At 34.0% G+C, this 25,549-nt stretch overlaps 1 protein-coding gene across 3 annotated transcripts in view; it reads right to left on the bottom strand.

Moving 5' to 3' along the window:
- SGCZ (sarcoglycan zeta) overlaps nucleotides 1-25,161 on the bottom strand; it is a 318,034-nt gene extending 292,873 nt beyond the window's left edge. For all 3 annotated transcript variants that reach the window (XM_060136375.1, XM_060136378.1, XM_060136374.1), the window contains exon 1: nucleotides 24,967-25,161. In XM_060136375.1, coding sequence (XP_059992358.1) covers nucleotides 24,967-25,161 — 195 coding nt within the window. The remainder of the gene's footprint in view (nucleotides 1-24,966) is intronic.
- Between the last annotated feature and the right edge of the window lie 388 nt (nucleotides 25,162-25,549).

Raw genomic sequence — 25,549 nt, forward strand, 5'->3', positions numbered from 1 at the left:
AGTGAATTCATGTTACTTTCCTAGTTTTGATCCTGTGGTTATAATATAACTTTCTGAGTATGATTTATATATCTGCCTACTAGGAGAAACAGCAGGAGACACTGAGTTTGCTGGTACTCAAGACAACTATACTTCTCATCCACTGATAAGTTTGCATTCTGAGTATAAGCATCAGGGTTATAAGATAGTGAATGTGAGTTTAATATTGAGTAATGGATGCCCCGCAGGTGTGATAATATGGTCAGTTTTCCAAGATTGTGACCCTGAAGGCTATAGTGTAGACTAAGGTAAATTCATGAAATAATATATACTCTTTTGTATAATTTTTTACCCTAGGCAGGTACAGCACACATACAGGCATGCGCATACATACACACATATACACTCTTTATAATATCAAACTTACAAAGGATGTAAGGAATTTTGGCTTTCTTTTTCATGTCAATTTTATATTGCAGTAATCCACAAAGCCTAGTACCTCAAACTAGGTTTATAATCAATGCTAATAATCAAATGTGTATTTTGCAGGCAATGTCCAAGTTACAAAAGATATATACTGTTGCTACTAATGAGTTAAATGTTTTTCAAATCCTCTGAACTCATAACCTTAACATTAAATATAAATATATCTGCCACTTTTATCTGAAAAAATCAGACTTCTTGGTTAAAATGACTTAAATATAATGTTATTGTGTTCGATATATCTATACAATTTGCCAACAAGGCATACATGAAAGCAATTATAATAATTTCTTGTTACTGTTATCAGTAAGCAGCTGACAGTGTTCCTCATTAACACTCAGTTAATCCTTTAGACAGAATTTATTAATCACTGTGCATTATACTTAGGATCTGTAAAGTTGATTTTCTTACCAAAATAAAAATAAAGAATTTTCTGAATTCAAGTTTAATATGATCCATTCAAATTACCTTAAGGAGTAGAAACATTTAGGAAAGTCGTCTTCATAATTTTAGGGAATTTTTGTAAATCTTTCTATTTACTAGTAGGCACTAAAGTACTAAAGTATGTTATAATGAGAAAAGTTATGCATATAAATTGCCTATCTAGCTAAATATAATCATTGCTAATTACCTCCAATTACCTCTCTACTCTGCTACTCTGCTCTTTTCATGGACTTTCAGCTCCTGTTTTCCACACTGAGAGGTTTTGATTGTGTGGCACCTCATTAATTACATGGGTTACGCATCAAATTTGGACCACTTGATATTTGATGTTTCTTTGATGTATACTTCTGAATAAACTCTGTGGCTTATTGTACCTGTAAAACTTATAAACCTAGCAAAATTTCTTTGAGTATGAAGAGTATACTAACATTTCAGTTTATGAAAGGGGATATATCTAAAAAACATTAATAATTCTAGAATCTGCAAAGAAACACTGAAAAATTTTCCAGTGATATAATTTGAAGCTGTATATGTTTTCCACCAACAATTTGGAAGGAATATCTTTTCCCTACTACCTACAAGTAGCTCTAGTGGTATATAATATCAAACACCTTATACATTGAATGGTCCTGAGTGAACAGTGGCTAAGGAGAACTATTCTACAGCTACTGACCTTTTCTACAGAAATGTAGGTATGGTGGTACTCTTCCTATGCATCCAAAGAGTCCATTTTGTGTCTTGTTTTGTATTTTAATAATGAGTCAGAAAAAATGTCCTAGTAATCACATATCACTCAGATAAATGTAATCACACATCACTCACATAAACTTTTCCAACTCATTTGATCCATTAGGCAGTCAGAATCTCACATAATAGTTTGTAAACTGAAACTTAAGTGGTTCTTTAAATATAACTTACCTCATTGTTGCTTTAAGTGAAGAACTATCACAAAACTCTAAACTTTCTTTGCTTTTTGTTTTTGGATTTTTGTTTCTGAATTTCAGAGACAACCATTTCTCTACACTTGCATTCTGTACCAAGTATGTGCTCTGGGCATTACAGTGTATAAGTTGTAAAAAATGGAAAGGAGCACAGTAGGGCCTTGAGAATGGCCCATTCTTTTGTTTTCTAAAAAATCCCTTTACAACAAATAGCTTTTTGAAGCTGAAGACGCGGGCTAGCTTACGTAAATACATTTCTGCAAATGTAAATTACAAACATGTATTTAAATATGCATTAAGATGATTGAAAGAAATGGAAACAATGGACCAATGGTAAATGAAACGCATAAGGGGTGGGCGTCTGTGTGTGTGTGTGCGCGCGTGTGTTTGAAAAAGAGAGAAAGAAAAGTTTGTAAGGAAGGAGATGCTTTGTAAAAGAGCAGAATATTAGATAAAAACAGCCAAACATTATAGAATAAATGAAGAGAAAGAATGTGGAAGTTGGTAGAATATAACCTTTTCTGGGGTCTAGTTGTTCAAACATTTTGGATATGGAATAAGAGAAAGAGCAGCTAACTCAAATTTTCAACTTTAACTTGCCTGCATCTCATTCCAAATACATTTTTTTAAAGTGTAAGAGGATAAAAAAATGTAGACAACAAAAAAACATGAAAAGTAAATATATAGGTTTTCTGTACTTTACATAACTGATTTAAACTTCTTGAGTGCCAATTTCTATGGATGATGTTGAGGTGGAAGAGAGTGAGGAAGGGTAAATAACATATACTTTTCAATTGAAGTTATTTCAGTTTTCCAGCATCAACAGTCTCCTATGAGGTCAGCACGATAGTCAGCCAACTCGTAGTCCAGCTTTACAGCAGTCATTTTTTATGATGATGTGTGAACTTCAGGGGAGCTTAAGTGGCCATATCAACTTGGAGACGGGGGCTCGTCATGCACATGTGGATCTTTTTCTTGTATTTTAGAATCCTTTCTGGCCCACGATAATTATAGCCATTGTCCTGCCTTATTTCTGGACATCATATTGGCATTAGGCCATACTTCACTCTTGGTGAATTGTGTGTTGTGATTTTGGCAAAATCAAGGCAGTGCAATTACTCTTGCTGTTGACATAACCCTATCTGGCTCTCACAGATCTTTTGAGTCCCCAGACATATTCATGATCTACCTCCTGGCTAAAGATATCTACTCTGCAAGCTCTATAATAGAATTTCCTCATCCAGGGCATCAGAAGTCCAATGGAAGCCATATGTTCTCCCATCATACTAATTTCTATTCTCTTGGAAGCCTACAAGAACTCCTGGATTTCTTCAAAATCACACAGTTGTTGAGGGGGATTTAAGACAGTATCTATCTATCTATCTATCTATCTATCTATCTATCTATCTATCATCTATCTCCCTGCCTAAACAGGCCAATCACATTCCCACTCTGCTTTAGTAACACATATCAATGTGGGGGCTCAGTGTAAGGCTCCCCAAAATTCAAAAAAGAGGTAGGAAAAATATAATTGGTGTTCTTCAACCTAGATGGTATTTCAATAGTTTATCCTTTTTCTTCCTCCAAAGTGAGGATAAAGAAACCAAACACTTTTCTTTTGTGAGTTTAAGTTCTAAATCTTACTTACCTACCACTTAATAGTTTAAGTGTAAGTGAAAGAAAATGCTAGGGGATTTTCCTGGGCTAGTAAGAGTTGGTGCAAATCGTCATGTGTATTTGCATTGGAAGGTTAGAAGACTATCCACTAAGGAGGAAGTCCTTAAAATACTGTAAAGCAATTATACTCCAATAAAGATGTTAAAATATATATATAGATATAAAATAATATGGATTTATGGGTGTTTTAAACCTTAAGCCATCTGGTCTTTTTCTTTTTAATGGATTAAAAGATAGCTGCTTGAGATAGACTAAGAGTTTTTAATCCATTAACTTCCAATTTAATATAGACAAAAAGTTAGATATCTATTAGACTAAATTGGAAGCTTTCTTATTATTCTGTATTTGCATAGCCTTTGAAATAGTAATTTCTTAGTGGCTCCTAGGATGTGTGAGGTTTTCTCTTTGTAATGGTCACTGACCTTCTTAAATGATGCAGATGAAATCACTAAATAAAGCTTGGAATTTGAGAAATAAAGATGTATTTTTAAAAACTTGAAAGTTTAAGAACCCTAGCATCTAACTTCCTCTTGCTAACTTCTTTCACTTCTTGAGACCTCCTTCCTGAACTGGTAAATCTCTTTTCACCTTCTTCTTCCTGTTCCTCAGAGACTACTCTCTCTTACTATGACTTACTGTTTAAAGAACCAGTTAATAGGAGACAATTTATAGCAGTTATTTCAAAATATGATAAAACAAAGATGCTGATATGAATCTGAATATTCAATTGTTTTACTTAATATCCCCAGTCATTTAGTGTTTGCACACAGAGATTAGTAACACAAGAAAAAAATGTTTGTGAACTCTAAAAAGCTGTTATAGTTTCTATGGAGGAGTGTAACATGGGTGGCCAAGCTATATTTCCTTGTCAGGAGAAAGGGGAGTATAAGATTGAACAGATAAAAATAGAGGAAGACGTCTATTAACAAGTGCAATTGTTTTATTTTTTTCCATCATAGAGATTACGAGGTCAGTCATAAATCTGACTCCTGTACTCCTCTCCATTCTAAATGGTTCATGAGAGATACCCCTAAAAGTGGTTACGTCAACTAGATGTCTTTCACTCTGAGAGAACATAATTTTAAAATGTATGTCAAGATGGTCTATCTTGTACATCTTTTCAAATACACATTTTCCTTTGTTACAATAGTTTAGTTATTGAAACATATCAGCTCTTCCTCCATCCCACATTTGTTTTTGGTATCTTTACTTATTTATAGCCATGTTTCCATCTGATTTCAATGTTTAGCTAAGGTAATTTTAAAGAAGGATTTATTGTGCACAATTTTATGTGAAGCTATGTTTAATTACTGAGAATATAAATACAAATAACAGACAAGCTTTGCCTTCAGGAATTCCATAGTCAAGTGGGAGAGGATGAAACATAAGCAGGTGATATAAATGGGGTAAGAGTGGAACACTCTAGATTCCATGGAGCACCAAGGATGCAAACTGTGGATGTGAACAATATAAATCCAACCCCAGGGGCTGATGTCAGAGCAGAGGTTAGAAGAATGATTAAGATTTTCCTCTTAGACACACACAGAAACGTCTTCCAGGAGGAAGGAACAATAAAAGGAAAAGCATCTACCAGCAGATGTCCATTACTGGAGCATAAAATTTTGGATATTCAGTGGTGCAAATGAGGCAGGAAAGTTAGGCAGAAATCAGGTTGTTAAAGACTTTGTACGCCATACTAAGGAGCCACTTGATTCTACCTATTAGGCAATAAGAAGCCTTTGAAATATTTTTAAGGCCTATCAACTATGCATTTAGAAAGCTGACTATAATTCCAGTAAGGAAGAATGACTTTGAGGTGGATCAATCAGGAAGCTATTTGAAGTACATGATGATTAATTTCACGTGTCATAGTACCCATGCATTTAGTCAAACACTGGTCTGGATGTTGCTGTGAAGATATTTTTAGGTGAGACTAATATTTAAATCAATAGACTTTGAGTAAAGCAGTTTACCCTCCATAATGTGGGTAGGCTACATCAAGTCATTTAAAGGTCTTAAAAGAAAAGTAGGTTGCCGTGGCTAGGACTTCCAAAACTATGTTAAATAATAGTGGTGAAAGGGAGGTGGCTGGGATAAATCGGGAGACTGGGATTGACATATATACATTAATGATACTATGTATAAAATGGATAACTAATGAGAACCTACTGTATAGCACAGGGAACTCTGGTTAATGCTCTATGGTGACCTAACAAAGAAATCTGTCACTATCATTTGAGTTTGGTGGAGCCTCTAAATCAGATAGGAAAGTGGGAAGTCTTAAGAGTGAAAAAAGAAAAGGCTTCAATATGCTGTCATTACAGGCTGTTGAGCTGGGAAAGCTGGAGATGGACTAACTAGATGTGGAGAATTTTATGTGATTGCTTTGATTTTGTCTTGAGTTCGAAGCTGGGGCAAAAGATAAAAAAGCTGGCAGTCAGTGACTAAGTCCTGACCGCTCTGGGTTAATTGCTATAGAGGCTGTGAGTCGGAATTCTGCTCTCATAGGTGGTCTGGCTATCGTCCATTTGTCACAGTACACGTAGTCTTTTAACCTGTTAATTCTAACTAGTTTCAAATGTCAATTGAGAGCTTATAAACATTTCTCAAAAACATTTCCCTATTATGACATTAATCCAGATATATTATGAAATGTAATTTATTGGAAAAAGGAAAGATTTTCTACTTTAAGAACACTGAACCATTACTAAACTGGACATTTAGAGCTGGTGAGGCAGGCCTGTTAAAGTTATTATTAATCTAAAAATAAAAATAAATAATCTTGGATATATCCAGTAAAGAATAAACAAAAACCACAGTAGTACAGCATCTTAGATCTGAGTTACGATTCTGGCTCCTCCACTTACTAGCCATGTGTTTTGGACAAGTTAATTTAACCTCTAGGTGGGGCTAATAACAGTAACTGCTTTCTTGGGTTGTTAGGAGAAATTAGTTAACATGTGAATAATAGTAGCTATTATGATTTGTAATTCTCATAATTATCTATTTTATTATTTAGTATTGTTTCCTCAGTGACTACAATGAGGTAATTTACTCATTATAGTTATCCACCAAATAAAAGACTATACTTCTTGAATAAAAAGACATAATCCCAACCACTTACTGTATTATAAGATCTTGACCATCTATGATACTACATGATTAAATATAAACAGAATAACTAAAGCTGCCATTATAAAAAGCAAAAGTTTCTTTGAAAGCTAAAACATTTGACTATTAATATTCACTGCTATTTTTAATAGATGCATTTATATTAACAGGCATTGTCTCAGGCTGTGCTTAATTGGCAAACAATTTCTTTTCATAGCAAATGGCAGCTGTCCATTTATATATTAAATGTATATACTTAATGCCAAATTTGATATATTCATTATTAATTTTATTAAAAAACTCAAACAAGACACCTTCTCTATTAGGTTACTCTCTAGAGAACTATCTCCTTCAGAAATTAGGATTATAAAAGTCTGATTCTTTGTAATTATAAGTAGTATATGTTGCACTCTTGTAAGCAAGGTTAAAAATACCATTCAAACACAGAATCTTAAGGAGGAGATTACTGTAAATAGAATTAAATCCTTAGCTTAATCACTGAGATGAAATAATAAATTCTAAGTCAGGCAGCTCAGATAATTTTCCAGAGTATTTCTGTGGGAAATATAATGGTTTGTCTTACACTGAAAATAATGTGACAAAGTGTCAATTAATAAATGAAGCTATAAATTCATTATATAAAGATAAAATATATTATTCCATATTTTATTTTCAAGATACTGTATATTTTCAAATTTAATTTAATGATCTCTAGAAAATATGGTAGTGTCATTAATATCATAAGTATACCTTTTCCATTAATTTTGCAGATTCTATTAATTTAGAAAAGTCAGCTCATAAATAATTCTAATGTTGTTTTCCAAACAAAATTTGTAAAACATTAATGAATGACTATTTTAAATTCATGAAATCTCAGGTTATAAAAGCTGATTATGAATATTTAATACCAAAAAGTTATCCTTATGTAGTATTGTTTCGATTGATTTTAGGCGTATTTTCCCACACTGTTCTTTAATGAATTCATTTTTGCTATATTCTAAATATTTATTGAGTTAATGAGTCCATGTATAGGAATGCAATAAAATGGAGGTAAATTTTTAAAATGTAATTAGAATTGTGTGAAGCTAGAGGTCAGAGAAAGTAAACACCTGTAAAATATTAACCATACATTCAAAACAACAATCTACATTTCCCATTCCCAATTCTGCTAATTATTGGAATGTAAATTATTGAATTTACATTAAAAACTTACCTGACCTTAGTTTATTAACACAGCTTTATCTGAGGGCTAATTTCTATTCTCGTTCTAATCTAGAAAGAATAAGCAGAAAAAGCAAGAAATTCAAGAAAGATTTAAGGCACCTGAAGTTTAGAATTTACACATTATATACTGCTCTTTCCCTTCCTTCCTCTCAGGCACAAACACTGGCTAATTAGCTCCTGGGTTTTATTTGAGAGACCAAAAAAGAACAAAAGGTCAGGACAGGTTTGCATCGCTGACACTGTTAAATTCTGCTTGGAGTTTCAGAATTTAGATTCAGGTTATTAGTTGGAATATAGTAGTATTGCTTGAAATATTCAATTTTGTAATGATTCAAAATGAAGATTTTATTTCCTGTTGTTTATGTGTTTGCTTATGACTGTGATGTGGCCGTGAGCAGACACTGATTGTGTGCTGTCAAGAGCCTGTCAGAATTATGCTGGAATTCAAGGATAGGTGATTTGCAATTACAATTTTGCTACCCAAATACCCAATTATCAGCATTCTGGAAAGCAATGTTTAATAATTAATCACCAATACCCTGCCAATGCCGAAGTGACGCAGAATCATGGATTTAAATTTTAGATAATTTCTATATTTGTTTATAAATAACATCTTCTGAAACAGAAGCTTTATGAAACGAAATTTATAAGCAAAAGTTTATAAAACAAATTATTAAGGTAAAATGACTTATCAAACTTCTGGTTGCACATTTACTGAATTATATGACTTCTTTGAGAATATGGAGCTACATCATTGGTCAGAAATCAATTTGTCAGGTAATACATTTGACTCTAAAAAAGAGTGTCAGTTGCCTTTGGTGGAAAGATGCTATGATAGCAGTTATTTTTTTCTAAAATAAAAAGAGTAAAGTCAGTGTCTCCATATTGATTACAGGAGAAAAAATGAGAACTAATATGAATCACATGTTAATGTCTTCCACTAGCCATACAATTTGCAAAATTAGGGTTGCAAATATTAGCTTACCATATCTCAAAATGAACCTCTATAGGTATAGACTTGTATCACAAAGACTTGAATTAAAGGGCTAAAGGAGGATTTGGGGGACAACATTCAATATGGAGAATGGCAACAAAACAGGTCTAACTTTTCCATAATTATTTCTTTAAGGTTGACATACCAATACCTAAACTATCAACAGGTTACTAAAAAACATTAAGAATGCATTTTTTAACTAAAAAATAGAGAAATCAGCCAATTACACTCTACGTTGTCTACAAGGAATAATACAACTAGTTGACTTGAGTTGACTTGAACAACATTAATGCCCCTGGAATAACTCAAGATCATAGTTTAGTGAACAAATCAAGGGAATATATTTATTCTTTACTGTAGATATGACTAAGCATGACATTTTGTATTGGAAGGCCAGAGCTCTATTAAGTACAGGAATATGGTTTTGGTTGATTTTTAAAATGTATACATATTTATATTTTATATATAATGTCAATAGATTTTCTTTTTTTATGGCCATTTTAGGTTCACAGTAAAATGTAATGAAAGATACAGAGATTTTCATATACCCCTTACTCCCATAAATGGACACCCTTCCCCATTATCAGCATTCCAGACAGAGTGGTACATTTATTACAACTGATGAACCTACATCAACACATCATTATCAACCAAACTCCATAGTTGCTTGATTTTTCTGATTGGCGAAACTTTGTAAGGCATCAGCAATTTTTGTTTGCCTCCAATCTCAGTATTCCTCCATTTGGGAGACACTTAAAAAGCTTAGGCCAAATGAGTATAAAATTACTCAAGTACTAGGAGAATTAATAGTAGGAAATTTTATAGAGCTAGAGATAAATGATTCCCAGGAAGAATTCCTATCCACAATTTTAATGAAATAAACCACTGTTATTTATTTTTAGAAGGGGGGAAATACAAATAAAAGTGTTTATTTAGTGAATGATTTGTTATCTTTCACAATTTTTATTAAAATAAGATTACAATTGGAAAACTATTTCAGAGTAATAGTATATTGCACTTGCTACTTTAAACATGATTTTTAGGAAGAACTGAATATATATTGTTTACTGGCTTCATGAACACAGCTCTTCATGCAAAACATGGATTGAATTCTAAATAGGAATCTTGATTGGATACAATACATCAGTTAAATAAATGAAGGAGGTAGTCCACACAGGGGTTGTGGTAGAACTACATAAGTTTTGCTACTTTATAAGACTTATAAGTTTATTTTGGATTTAGCAAAAGTAAAGAATATTCACAACAAAATTATCAAGTCAAGTTAACTGAATGAAGCTACCAATTGAAAAAAGCAGAAAGCAACGCCCTGTTTTAAAATATGCACATATATCACTGTATGTATAGGAATCAGACCTAGTCGGCCAGAGGGAAAGTCAAGTACTTTCATCATTAATAAAATATAATCAGGGCAGTCAGGTTAGGCTTCTTCCCACCCAGAGGGAAAATAGAGGTCAGAAGTCTAGTTACACAGCTTAATCTGTTTCCTAGGGACTAAATTCACTTTCATATAAAAATCATTGATGAGGAAAATGAAAATATTTCTTGATCTAATATTCAATGGCTCATAACTAAAGATTAGATTTCCATATGGGTTTTTCCAGGTCAGTAAGATTTTTCTGATGCACTTAATATTATTTTTAGAAGGCAGACATCAGAAAAACGTGCTGATCTAGGATCAGGTGTGTCTTTTGTAAAATATGGATTGGTCCCATCTTGGCAGATGAAAGTCTAATTTCATCCTAAAGAAAATAGCTTGTTGTCTCTGAAAATCAAATACTAATTTCTCCATTTTCTTAAGTAAAACAAGACAATTGGCACAGTAGTATTTTTAAGTTCCCATTAAGTATTATTTCATAAGGTCTTTAAAACATTTAGATTTTCACTAATAACCCATAGTTTTGTATTTAATTCCAGAAAAGAAAACAAGCCTTTTTATATTGAGTATAGTGAACTCATTATGGTTCACACAGATTTGTACTGATTATAAAATACATAGTCACTGAATAAAGTTTACAAAAAAGTACAAGCAGCAAGTTGGAAAAAGAAACTTATAAGAGCACCACTAAAAGGTAATTGCTATTTAATATTTTGCTTTTATTTAAGATACTGGGTTGGCCAAAAAGTTCGTTCAGGTTTTTCTGTAACATACAAAAACCAGAACGAACTTTTTGGCCAAACCAATATTTTTCTAAGCAACTCTTTTTAGAGATGATATAATACTGCATATGTTATTTTAAATATGTCTTTTTACTTGATTCTATAGTATAAACACTTATTCAAAATCATTAATATGATTTTGGAACTTAATTTTTAATGATTAATATTGCATATATAAATTTATTACTATAACCTTAACTCTCTCTTGTGTTTAGATCTTTATGTTGCTTTTTACATACAGAAGATATACTTATTTGGACATAAATTTTTCTCTACTCTTCTGATTATTTTCTTAAGGTACATACCTGATGTCAAGTTACTCTAAAGGCCTAGAATTCTAAACAATTGTACAAGTTTCAAATTATTCTTTATAAAGGAAAGGAAAAACCCTTTTGTGCTGTCAAGCAATGACTTAATATTGTCATTACTTTTAATAAAACTTCAGGGTAACTATCTTTAAGCTGTAGGATATCTGGTGATTATAAAAGTAAGTATGTGGTGTATTTGCATCTAAATATAGATACACACATACACATGCACATATATACACATATATATTGAATATAGACATATTAAAGTGTGTAATATTTCTGCAGGTAAACCAGTACTAAAGGGAAAATAATAAATATATGGTAATTTGATAAGTTTGAAAATGGTACTTAAAACACTGACAACACCAAATGCTTGTGAAGATGTGGAGCAACAAACACCCCCATTCACCGCTGGTGGAAATGAAAAATGGTGCAGCCACTGTGGATGGCCGCTTGGCAGTTTCTCACAAAACTAAACATACTCCTACCATATGATCCAACAATCATGCTCTTTGGTATAACTCAAAGGCATTGAAAAGTTACGTTCACACAAAAACCTGCACGTGGATGTTTACAGGAGCTTTATTCATGATTGCCAAAACCTGGAAGCAATCAACATGCCCTTCAGTAGGTGAATGTATAAATAAATTGTGGTACATCCAGACAATTATTTAACACTAAAAAGAAATGAGCTGTCAAGCCATGAAATACGTGGAGGAAACTTAAATGCGTTTAACCAAGTGAAAGCCAATCTGAAAAGGCTACATGCTGTATAATTTCAACAACATGACATTCTAGAAAACGCACTATGAAACGCACCAGAAAACTGGCAACACTATGGAGGGTTGCCAGGTTTTGGGGATTTCCGGTATTAGTGGAGAGGCGGGGATGAATAGGTAGAGCACAGAGGAATTTTATATCAGTGAAACTGCTCTGTATGATACTATTATATCATGTTTGACACATGTCATTATTTAATTGTCCAAACCCACAGAATGTATAACATCAAGAGTGAATCCTGATGTAAACTATGCATTTTGGGTAATCAATGATGTGTCCATTGATTTTAACACATGTGCCTCTCTGGTGGGGATGTTGATGGTGTACATGTGTGGGGTCAGAGGGTATGGGGGAACTCTGTACTTGCTGTGAACCTAAAAGTGCTGTAAAAAAAAAATCAAGCCTATTTGAAATTCTAAAAATAAAAGAGATATTTAGCTCTTGTTTTAATTGCATTTCTTATGATACAAGTGAAGTGGAGTCTATTCATCCTATGAATCTTGACTGCACATGTGACTTTCTTTGGCTAATAGAAGGCTCAGACTTGAGTGATGACGGCCAACGAGTTTGGGTCTTAGACATCTAGAGGTCTTGCATATATCTACGCTCTTCCTTGGAACTTCTAACCTGTTTAACAATGGCTAGTTTACTGGAGGAAGAAAGACGTGATCCAAGTGAAATGACTGTCAAGTATGGGGATGAGGCATCCTAAACCAGCCAAGCTACAAGCTGGCTAGGACAGCTGACTGCAGACCCATGAGGAAGTGCTGCCAACATCAGATGATGGAATCACCCAGTTAATCCACAGATTCCCGATTTAAATTAATGTTGATTATTTTAAGCTACTGGGATTTGTGTCTGTTACACAGCATTCTTGTGGCAACAGATCACCAATACATTGAACTTGTTTAAAATGCCTGTTAGTATATGAAAAGTTGAGTATGCCTATAGTTAAAACAGAGCTCACATTTCTTATTTGTACAAATGGCAGAAAAAGTTATAGCAAGTATCATGACTCTGCAGTTCTGTTATAATTAATATACTATGAATATGATAATGAATCAAAAATAGAGAAACAGAACATAAACTAATATTAGCAGACAGTAAAGGAAGAACCTCACCCCATTTCAAAATTAACTAGAAAATATTCAATCTCATGCCCCTATAAAAATGTATGAGGTCTTATATTGAACTTATTAAATTATTGTCGAATAGTAGAATATTGCTTATGTAGAAAAATTGTATTTTGGCTACACTGACGTGTGAATAACATCAACAGTAGAATGATTCCTAAGCAGGTGAAGCCTGCGGTGTTAGATAAACAAATATTCAAACATTAATTCGTCACTTTTTAATTACGTGAATTTGGGCAAAGTTTTTTATTTTAAAAGAGATAGTAATATGCATCTCATGGGAATGTCCTACTATGTAACACAAACTATGTAAAGTACCTAACAAACTGTTGCATGAATACTTGTTCCCTTTCCTTCTTTACTAACACCAATTCCTATGTTTCTTTAAATACCTAGGTATTCAGGTATTTTAAATAAATTTATAAGAGTCTTCCTAGTGCAAATCTGGTTATTTTGTCTGTTTTTTTTGCAGCTCACTAACCAGAGCTCTTAGAGAAACATAAAGTGACAATATTGCTTTTAAGTCATCAATCAAGACTGAAGCATATCAAAGAAAAATTAACTAGGTTAACCGAAAAACAGAGTCCAATTCATAAAATTGCAACTCACTGGAAGTGAGATTAAAAGGCATATTAGAGTGGAGATGCACACAGGTTTTACACATTGTTTAAGCAATTTGTATTGCTTCTTAATAATCATATTTTTTGGACTTTAGTGAACACTGAAAATAAATACTTCTTTTGTAACGAGTGCACACACATGCATATTTGGGTCATGCTGAAATTTAGGTTTTACACTTCCCTCCTCTGACTAAAACTAAAACTAGCATCAGGAGATAAACTTGGTCAATTTATATGAAGACTTTTAACAAATGCCCAGTGCTTTTTCTGTTTAGTTTAAGTTAACCCCTTGATCAAGAAGAAATAAAGAGGATATGAGAGATAACAGAGGCTTAGCCTATTTCAAAATTCCTTAAGCTCAGAAATATACAAAATTTTCAACAGCAGAAATATGTGAATCACGAGAGAACAGATATATAATTCTCTAATGACATTATTCAGTGGAATTTACAAGTTGGAATACAGCTGAACACTGTTGAAGTTGTATTATGGACCATCATGCATGCTTTGGGAAGGAAGCTATGAGCTACCCCAAAGATGATAGCCATCAGCTGATATAAACAGCTTCTGAAACAGTGTAAGTATCTGCAGAGGCGCTGTAATGGTGAATTTCTGGAAAGATTTAAAACTAAATATTAAACTATTTAGCAAACTAAATCTGCTTATAATAAATAGTATTAACATGTTGTATAGTACTATTAATTTATTATGTAGTACTAACATATATTTGATCTGGGAATGAGTTTACAAACTAACAAGAAGGTCTATGGTAAAATTATTATTTAAATTAAATTTATATGAATCCCTGCCTAAAAGATGACTTTTATTGAAAAATATATTTTCTTAGAAACAAATATGACATTTCAATTATGCTTTTGAAAAACAAATGGTTGCTTCATTTTTTTTTACAAAATAGCAAAATGTTAACTCTTCTTAAGATAATAAGCATTGTTTCATTTTAAAACTTAAAATTCCCTCTAAATTTCCTACTAAGTTAGTCAAAGTATAGCTCATACTATATGCCATTACATGTGAGGGTAAGCATAATGCACTTATTACATTACGTTCAATGTGATCTAACATATTTTATAGTCTGGTTGCAAGTCACCAACATGGGTGAGTGATTTTATCTTTCTGGATTTCCATCTTCTCTGTGTAAAACAGGCACTGAAAAAAAGTCTTTTCCATCTCTCTATATTATAAAAACATATGAACTAACAAGTCTGTACTTGCTATCACTTTCTATTCAATGGCTAATTTTCTTAATTCTTTGTTTTCTCCTGCAAAATATCTGGTATTCTAATGAAGTTCATTTAGCACATGCTATGTAGAGTTCACGGTTTATCTTATGCCCCTGTTTTTGTACTTTAATTCAGTCAAAGGAACGACTGCTTGGTGCTTGTTTGAACTTGGATAAAAGTGACTAAATTTTTCTTTCTAAAGGCAAGGGAAGGAAATGTCCTGCTAGGCTAAGACTAAGCATGAATGATTTCACCTGAGAGGGACAATTTGTCAGAAAATTATGAGGAGGTACAAACAGAGGGTTATAATGGAAGCAGTCTTGCAACATTAACTGTACTATTCACTCTCATAAATTCTGTAGTAAACCCACACACGCCACACGGAGGGGCGGTGCAGGCCGGATGGCTCTCCGGCAGGCGGGCTCCCACTGCTAGCACTCCCCCTGTGGAGTGGTCGTCATGCCACAGAAGATAGCGCCCCACCCACCCTGGCTTGGGGCGGGAGCCATGATTCATGTACTGAGGAATTAACTGGAAAAAATGGAAATGGCAGCCCAGAAAGGTGGACAAAAGCTATGGTCCTAAATCACCTTCAGAATGGTTTTTCACCATGAGCAATTAGTTGCTCCTCAGCAAAATATAGTTTAACGAGGGCAAAGACTAGATTGGAGTCACACAGGGATAAAACAGCCTTTATGAAAATCATTGTCCCTTTTATAAAGGTGCCATTAATAAGCACCATTTCTCTATCCAGAAATTAAGCTTAATGCTCATTCTGGCAAACTCAAAAGATAGTCATGTTTGGAACTTACAGAAGAGTTTTCACTGTTCTAATTACTCACTGACTATGAGAGATTAGGCACGATTCCCCATTAAATTAAAATAGTTCAGAGGATTGAGGTATCTTTTGTCCAATGAATATTAAATATACTTAAAAAGCAGTGATGTCATAGTTATGTATCTAATGGTATTGTGTGAATGCACTAAAGTAGACAGGAAAGTAAATTATTTAATGAAGAACACTGAACTAATTTAATTTTAACCGAATCTTGATAACATTAATGCAGTGAAAGGTGGCAAAAAGAGCATGACCTTTAAAACTGTAGAGCCCGAGCTTCTAACCTTGCTCATCAGTGTGACCTGGGGAAGTTTATCTAATTTCCCTAAGCCTCTGTGTCTTCAACTGCCAAAGGGGATATAATATTTAATTTGCAGTGTTGTGAAATTCAGTAAGGTCTGGTCTATAAAGCATATAATCTGGCTGAATACAAACTACATGCTAAATAAATATGGGCTGCCGGGCATCTCAAACTTTCACTCCCAGATCTAAAAGTTATAACCTAAGGGCTATAATTCAGAATGCAATATCTGTATCAGGTAAGCATTTAAAGCTCTGAACGTTAAAGAAACTCAGAACATTTAGGATCAAAAACAGAAATCCCACTCTGTCATCCAATTTTTAAGTAGTATATTTGTCAAAATGGTTCAAAAAAGAGATTAGCTCTGGAAAATAAGCTCCACCATTCAGACAGGCCAGTAGGGTCCCTTTCAGGCAATGCACATTTTCAAACTAAATGTCTTAGGGTCATCCGGACCATGATGACGTTTTGACAGCTGAACTGTTCCTCTTAAAAGTTTTGGGTAAATTTTTACATCTGAGTGTCAACTTAGAATTTCAAAAGAAATCTTTATTATCCATCCATCATCCCAAGGAAGTAAGACATTTTCTCTTACACAATGTATCCTATAAAATAAATAACTAATTATGAACAGCTGATCATTATGAACAGCTAATCACAGCCTGGAAATAATGTAGGTCATTACATATAGCTAGCACTAATTAGTACTCACTCTGAGGCTCTATGTTAAGCACTTTTATAAGCGTTCACTCGCTTATTACTTCTAATATGTCTATGAGTCAACACCATTGACCATTTTGCAGATGAAGAAACTGGAGTTAGAGAGGTTAAGTGACTCGCACAAGACCATCCTTCTAAGCAGCTGTTCTGGAGCCAGAATGGGAATCAGGCTGTCTGTCTCCATAGCTCATGCTCTTAACCTTTATGCATATCATTAGTATGAAACAAGATTATAAACACCCTCATTTCTTTACTACTTATTCATTAATACACATGTTTTTAGACCTTTTTACATGTCTAGGACTGTTTTATGCTCAACATTAATAGAAAAAAATCGTTAACTCACATGATGTATGGAATAACTGAGAAGTCAGAACAGCAGAAATAAGAGTAATAATAATAATAATAATGGCAACATCTTAGCTGTTAGGATATGCTAGGCACTTCTGAAGAACTTTCATTATTTTAATTGTTTTGACGTTTACAACGATCTAATAAAAAGAATAATATTGCACCCATTGTACGGAGTAGGAAACTGAACAACAGTTTAATTTGTTGAAGGTAACATAGCGAATCAGTGGTAAAACCAGGATTTGGATGCAAAGGTCTGGTCCAAAGTTCATTCGTTTAGCCACTGCTCATGGATGATGAAAGGTGTTTTTGGCAGTACAAGCAATCTAAGGGAATCTGCTACTGACACCAATTTTCTATGGAAAAATATCTTAACAACATGTAGTAGAGACTCAAGCTTTTTCCTTGGTTATATAATAGTTATGGTTATAAAAATGAATTCATGTTCTGTTCTTAAATTGTTGCATACACAAAACAGATGGTGATATGTCTGTGGGTTTTTGAAAGGAATGAATAAAGAGCATAAGCTTCAGAAGTTTTGAAAGTCTGATTCTGAGTCCATGTTTTATAACAATTCTGTGAGAAATGCAAATAAAAACCCACACCCCTGCTTTTGCCCTGTGGGCCACTTGAATAAAATTCTTCCCCTTTTCTACTTTCTCCTGTTATTGATCCATTTCATCTTTTTTCAGTAACCGGAGACTAGTTTATAATTAGTGGGGACTTATTTTTGTCCCCACTAATTATTTGTATCTTTTATTTTTTATTTGTATCTTTTTATTTTTTTAATCAAAGTAAATTTAGAAAATCGCAAATATCCTTAAGATGAGACCAAGCTGGGTCAACAAATTTCTCTAGACAATCTCAATATTCCATTGATTTCAATTGCTAAATGAAGAGGCTTGGGGAAGTTATGATTGTGGTGGGCAGACTGAGCCTCCACTGCAGAAGGTTCCCTCCCAAGAGAGGCTGGAAGTCAGGAAACACAGTGAGTCTCTCTCACACTTGAGGTTCTGATTACGTTTTCTAGAGGGATTGTAATAAGTGATGTAATGGTCAACTGAAAATAATGTATTACCTACTATGTGCCTGGCAAAGATACCAAGATAAAAAAGATAATAAGACCCGATTCTGCTCCATGAGGAATTCCCACATTAATGGGGCTTTGGGAAAACGGGTGGAGAAGAGTACATATTTAGATGAACCATAATTATACATCTAATACAACATAGTAAATCCTATTGCAGAGATAAGACATATGACTAAAAATAAAGGAATAAATCTGTCAGAAAGGGACACCCAGATAAACAAACGAACCAATAAACAAAGAGGATATTTATGAGATAGCTGGCTGTCAGATTTGTGGCTTAAGAGGTAGCAGTTTAGTTTAGCTGGCAGTTCTCTGTTAAGAGTTAAGGAGAACAAAAGAAACCCTTACAGGTTGCTCGTGGTGGTAGCAAACTGACTCAATCACTTTAGGGAAAAAAATTCATGTTAAAAGCCAATATTTCTAGACATATACTCTAGAATCTAGAACACAGAGAAACTCTTGTACATTTGCAACTACACTTATCAATATACAAAAATATTCTTAGGATCACTGTTTGTGAGAGCAAATTAAACAACAAAAAATACTTTGGAAATAACTCAAAAGGAAAATTGATAAATAAATAAGGTGGACTCATAATGAAATTTACAGCAGTAACTAAATAAATTGCAGCTATACACATTAACAGGAATAAATCTTGCAAACAGACTGCTGACCTAAAAGCAATATAATGTTTGAGGTTTATACACACACATACACTCACATGAAACTAAATAAATCAAAAAAAAAACCATTCAGGAATGTGGTTCTCTATAGATAGAGTTAGGAGACATTGGTAATGTTTATTTTTATAACTGGGGGATGTGGCACAGTGTTCATTTCATTGTTTATGATTGTTATTATAATCATTTGTGCCTTAAATATATATATATGTATATTCTTTTGTAGGATAAAATATTTCATATTAAATAAATGTTAATAATGGCAGCTCTCTGTACCACTGATAATGGATAATCAAGGTTGGGCCTTGGGCCTTCTTGGAATGTGTTGGCTCTTAAATCAGGAGCCACTGGGAATTATTAATCTTGGTGTTCAGAACACAAAACTGCTTTTTCAATGTAGAAGTTAATAAATACCACTGCATAGACCACGAACCATCCCTTGTGCTTATAGACCTTAAATAGTAGCAAAGAGACCTGGGATAACTAGTAGTTTTGCCTCAATTCTTCCTAGGTCAAGCTGGGCCTTTGGAAAGGCACACATCATAGTGAAATGAACAGCTAACTGGTTTTCAACGCAGGTAATATTAAAGACTGACATTTATCCCACAAATACTTGTGAAAGACTAATTATCTGGAAGGGATTATCCTCTGCTTTGGGAATACAGCAGTGGAAAAAGTGTCAAAAACCCTTGGCCTCACGGAGCTTATATTCCATATGTGGAGAGGGGAACAGACAATAAACAAGGTCATACAGAAAGAAAATATTTTGTGATAAACATGCTAAGGAGAGGAGAAAAAAACAATTAAAAATCAAGGAAATATGGTTAGTTCATATTTAAGCTTCACATATGTTTATCCATATCCATAGATTCTGAGTAAGAAATAAAATGCATCTGAGATTAGGACACAGCTTTGATAAATATAAGAACTGGTTGGATAAATGGAGATGGGAAAGTTCATTCCAAAGTAATGGTCCTATTAGAAAGTGAAATGAAGAAAACTGTGAGAGTAGCAAGTTTTTGGATGGACACACAGATGATAGCATATTGCATACACACTTTAGCCATCTTAGGTAGATTGGAAATGGCTATAGATAATACATCACTTGGTTACTGATGAAGATTTAAAAAAAAGGAATAAATAGTTACAAGTGTGAGATGGGGATGTGTGATGTGTCATTTACCAAAGTATTAGAAGGAGTACAGGATTTAAGAATCAGAAAAAGTATATTATTTCATATTCTGCCCGAATTAACTTTAAAAACATTTAACTTTAGGGCTTCCCTGGTGGCGCAGTGGTTGAGAATCTGCCTGCTAATGCAGGGGACACAGGTTCGAGCCCTGGTCCGGGAAAATCCCACATGCCGCGGAGCAACTAGGCCCGTGAGCCACAACTACTGAGCCTGCATGTCTGGAGCCTGTGCTCCGTAACAAGAGAGGCCGCTATAGTGAGAGGCCCGCGCACCGCGATGAAGAGCAGCCCCCACTTGCCACAATTAGAGAAAGCCCTCGCACAGAAATGAAGACGCAACACAGCAAAAATAAATTAATTAATTAATAAACTCTTACCCACAACATCTTCTTTAAAAAAAAAAAAAAAGAGTGGCAAAGAAAATTCAAAAGTTTAAAAAAAAAACATTTAGCTTTAAAAAGGGAGAAAGCAGAAAGCTAAATATAGTATTATGTGCAATCTCAACTTTAGAAAGGTACACTAAAAGAAAATATGATAAAAGGTATCAGTGACTCTATAGACAACAGCCATAAACAGAAAGATATCATAAAAGGGTTGATCATCTTGTACACATATACTTATAAATATGTAATAAAGAGAATATGAGATGAAAAAAGGAAGTCGCAACTAAGGAAACCAAAGGGATTGCATAAGAATCTCTTACATATTCTGATCTTTAGACAGTAAAATGCAATATGATCAAAGATATATATATCCTTGATGTGTATATGTATAAAAGTATATATATGTGTACACTTGTGCATGTTTGTTTATATATGTATGTATATGTGTGTATATTGGAACATATTGTGGTCTTGATTAATTGATAAATTGATGTCAGACTGAAAGAATGGAATTAGGATCCTAAGACTGGAGTTAACATACAGTAAGATTGCAACAAGATACCAAGATATAAATAACAACAAAACTATCCAGTGATATAATGGGATGGTTTGCTTATCAACCAAAGGAGGATTTAAGCAGATGCTGAGTGACCAAATAGAGAGAACACTGTAGAGTGAACTCTAGAAATACGTGGATGGTTGAACTAAAAATGTCCCAGTTCCTTTTCAATCCTTAAAAACTAAGATATTCAATCCAGCTTCTCCTGGGATTTCCCTTCATCCAACATTCATCCCACTCATCATATAAGCCTCTAAGAATGTTTTTTCTAATTTATTCAATTAATTGATTGCTTCAATTATTATCCATATCTGGGTACTCTTGACTTTTCAGTCACAACATTCATGACCTTCCTCTCAATCTTCCTTCATAAATGGCACTTAAGTTTCCATTCTTTCTTTTGCTGGCTTGTGAACATGTCTAATCAAATTAAGTTGCAGTTGGACGCCACCAACTTTTACTTAGTACTCTCATGACTAAAATGAATACTTTATTATTATATTCATTTTCAAGTATAGAGCTAATTGACTTACCATGGGCACTGGAAGAAAAGAACATTGCCTCAGCAGAATGTCTGGTTTGACAGATCTGCTGGACTAGTTTATTATATTGAATCACAAAGATATTATACCAAACAACCAAACAACCACAACAGAAGCATGTAATTGGGTTATACTGATCTCAAGAGAATGTTGTTTCAAAATCTCTCCCTTACAACTCATGCCTACACTTACCAACTCTCATGGCCAGGAAATTATTGTTTATATCTACCCTCAGTTTTTCACCCTGTGGTATAAAGTCATTTCCTTTTTCTTGATTTTCTGCAGCTGGATATCTCAATAGTAGAGTGATATTATTTTCCACAAAATGAGAAACAGAATAACGTCATATCAACCATAGAGATCATGTGTAATACTGGTCATAATGATGGACCCCAAGAAGCATCATAGAACAGGTTGGCAGCTACACGTGCTGTGCTGGAAACACAGTATTTTGAGAGCAATAACATGTCAAGTTTGCCCAAATAAGAGATGTTAACAGCCACATATTTCCATGTATTGAATGGCAACAGTTGTAATGAAAGTGAAATACATTTTGTGCAGATCAATAACACTCCCTAAACAATTTACACACCATTTACTACTTCTCACTATAGTACGGCAAGTGGTTTTTGGTATTCATTCTAGAGATAGGTACAATCCTAATGTACTAGTGAAAACTAAAATTGACTTTTTTTTACTGCTCTAATGTAAGAGGATTACAAATTATTTCACTATGCAAGTACATGCAGCTTAATCTGATGTGTAGTATTTAGGACTGCTAAAATCTACAATTACTAAGTAATTTGGAATTTTTCTGAACAATTACGAATCTCTGCATGGATATAAAGAATACGTTACCTTATAAAAATTATCTTGATACAAAAATTACAACTTTATCTTTCCATTTATTTCAGGTACATATAAATAGCTTACATAGCTAAAGGAAGGATAGTTTTCTATTTCGGTTATAAAAAAATAAAATTGTGATTTAAAAAACAACAAAAAAAGAAAGATATGCCTAAATTAAAATAAGTAAATAAATGTCAAGATTCCTACAGAAATAAATTCCTTTTCATTATCCCAAGGAATATGTTGACATTTACATTTTGGCCAGCTGAGGTTCAAATTAGATAGCTCCATAGGTAACAGAGACCCAGAGGCCTGCGTGGATCCGGAGGACAAAGATGACGGTTCAATTATTTTCCCTGAATGGCTTATCCAGCTTTGGCCTCAGCATGGGGCAAGGTATTGGGAGGCTGATGCATGCAGCCATGAAATTACGCATTTTAAGTCTATTTTCTTAATTAATTTAAACATGCTTCAGAAACATACACGCATTTAATCTGAAAATTCCTGTGGCCTGGTCACTGGATAGGATCAAGGCTCCCTAAGGTGAGAGAGTTGATCCTATTTTTCATGAGCTTTTAAAAGATGTCTCTTGACAGAGGAAAAAGGATGCTTGAAATTGTAAGACTTGGAGAAAAATCTACTCTTCTTCTCTTTAAGAAAAAAAATTTTTTTGAAAAATGATGTTGAAGAACTTGCTGTCAGCAACTGCTAGTTTGGCTGATAGTTAAGAGAGCATAAAAAATTCTGCAGGGGTATACATGTTGTCCCTACTGTGTGATACACAAACCACAAATGAAGAAGGCATGAGTAAGTGAACACAGGAGCAGAGCTCAGAAGAACAAAAAGACGACAGGTAGAATTAATGACATTTGTGTCAGATACTCTCAAGACTGTTTTTTCTTGGGGGGGGGGTACGGGAATGAGCCAGCTCCTGGGACAAAGGAATGGTTCATATGTGTTACCAGAGTCTCATAAAGCTATCATTTGCCTAGTAGCCCCCAGCTCCACCTCTAGCCACCCACAGGCTCACAGGCCTTGATCAATGACCCTGAACATATATCCATGTCTAGGAAGCAGTTATTTTCTCTAATCCTGGAACACACTGAGCCCCGCCCATCTTCTCTTTGTCTTTCATTCCTTTTTTTGATGAATACCCTTCAGAATTTGCACTGTATTGGAAAACATGGAACCCTTGCTGAGCTCATTTTTCTCCATGAGCATATGCTGTTTTATCATGATTTGCACAGTTACAGTTTTTCCTCTTTGGAAGGTTAGGCCACCTGCCCCCCCAGGCTCCTACTGCACACAACCGCAGTGCCCTACACTGTGGACAGATGCTGGGCTCATTTTCTAGTCAGAATTCGGTATTCGTGAAGTCAGAAAGAAACTACTCTTGCTAAATCAATACACAGCAGAGTTGCTTTTTTCTTTTTTAAAAGACAGCCCCACATCGGAAGATCAGTGAAGTTAAATAGCCAGCCTTCCACTCACCCCTGAGGATGCAGAGTTCTAAAGAATAATAGCAATTTGGTCAGCAAAGAAAGATACCTGCTTGGATGTGAAGCTATCAGGTTTCTAAGCAAAGGCAGAATGGTTTAAAGACAGAGTAGAGAAATTTAAGAATTTAGCCGGTAAATATAAAATGGCTAAACTAGACTTCGCTGAAGCAGCTAATTTTTCCCAGATAAGACATCCTCATAGGTTTACTGTACATGGTCAAAAAACTGAAGCAAAATTCATCTGTGGATCATACAATGATTTTGCTAATTACTGATTTTTGTAAAATAGAGATTTAATTCCTGGTTTATCTTTTATTTACCATGGCCATGCTCTCTGATAGAATGAGATCACCATGTGATGACAATTATAGACATTGTTCCATGCAGCCCAGGAAAATTCCAGGGTTTAGATTTGATCATGCAGTATATTACATAGAAAGCAAATGTAGAGAGGTAAATATTCTGTATAAAGTATTTCAAAGGAACTTGTGATTTCCTATATTAATTTTAACATGAAATATCATTTCTAAAAGCAGACTCATTTTTTAGATTCCCAGGTTTAGCAAACAATGCTTTATGCTTATTGATTAAAAGTTTTCTAGCTTCCTAATAAATCAATGTGCTGTGCTGTCTCATGATCTAAATTCCCCACACTCAAATGGCAGGTAGTAAAATATATGTATCATGATTACCTATTGAATGCAGTCATAAAATAATATATGACAGTCTTCGAAATTTCAAGGCAAACATATAAAGATTAAGATGAATAACTGTCAATTAAAAAAATAATAAAGCTATATCTTCTTTGAACCAAAGGCAACAGATATAAAATCATGGTGGTACTTACCACGGTGAAGTTCATCACTTTCAATATCCAAATTGTCATGGCTAAGTTAACTATCATGGTAACCAACAGCAGAAGGACAAAGAAGTATAAGCACCTCTTTCGCCATCCATAAATTCCCACTGGGTAAAGTTGTGCATTCTCAGCCCTTGGCAGGTTATTTTGTTGTGTTGCTAGTATGTACTGTTCTCGTGTCATCTGAAAAAAAAAAAAAAAAAGAAAGAAAAGAAGTATTCAAAAATAAAACCAAAGATTTTTTTAAAATCAAAAGGCACAAGATATCTAAGAATAATGGTGAGTGCTCACACAATTATTGATGAGTAATTAAAATTAATTTATTTAATTAAAATGAATTGAAATGTTATGAAACCCTTCAAATGCTTATCACTAGTTTTGCTTTTCAAAGCTATTTAACTACCTGTTATATCTCTAAGATGTGTATCATTTTCAGCAGGGTTTGTCCAATCCTAACATTGACCTTTGCTCTCAGGAGTCTGTGAAGATTCTCAGCAATACTTCCATTTGTCTAAAGCCCAGTAACTGTATGCACAGCCATGCTACTCTTGGAATGGACTTTATCTGTTCT

The sequence above is a fragment of the Lagenorhynchus albirostris genome, chromosome 21 (assembly GCF_949774975.1).
Source record: "Lagenorhynchus albirostris chromosome 21, mLagAlb1.1, whole genome shotgun sequence".
NCBI classification, from domain to species: Eukaryota; Metazoa; Chordata; class Mammalia; order Artiodactyla; family Delphinidae; genus Lagenorhynchus; species Lagenorhynchus albirostris.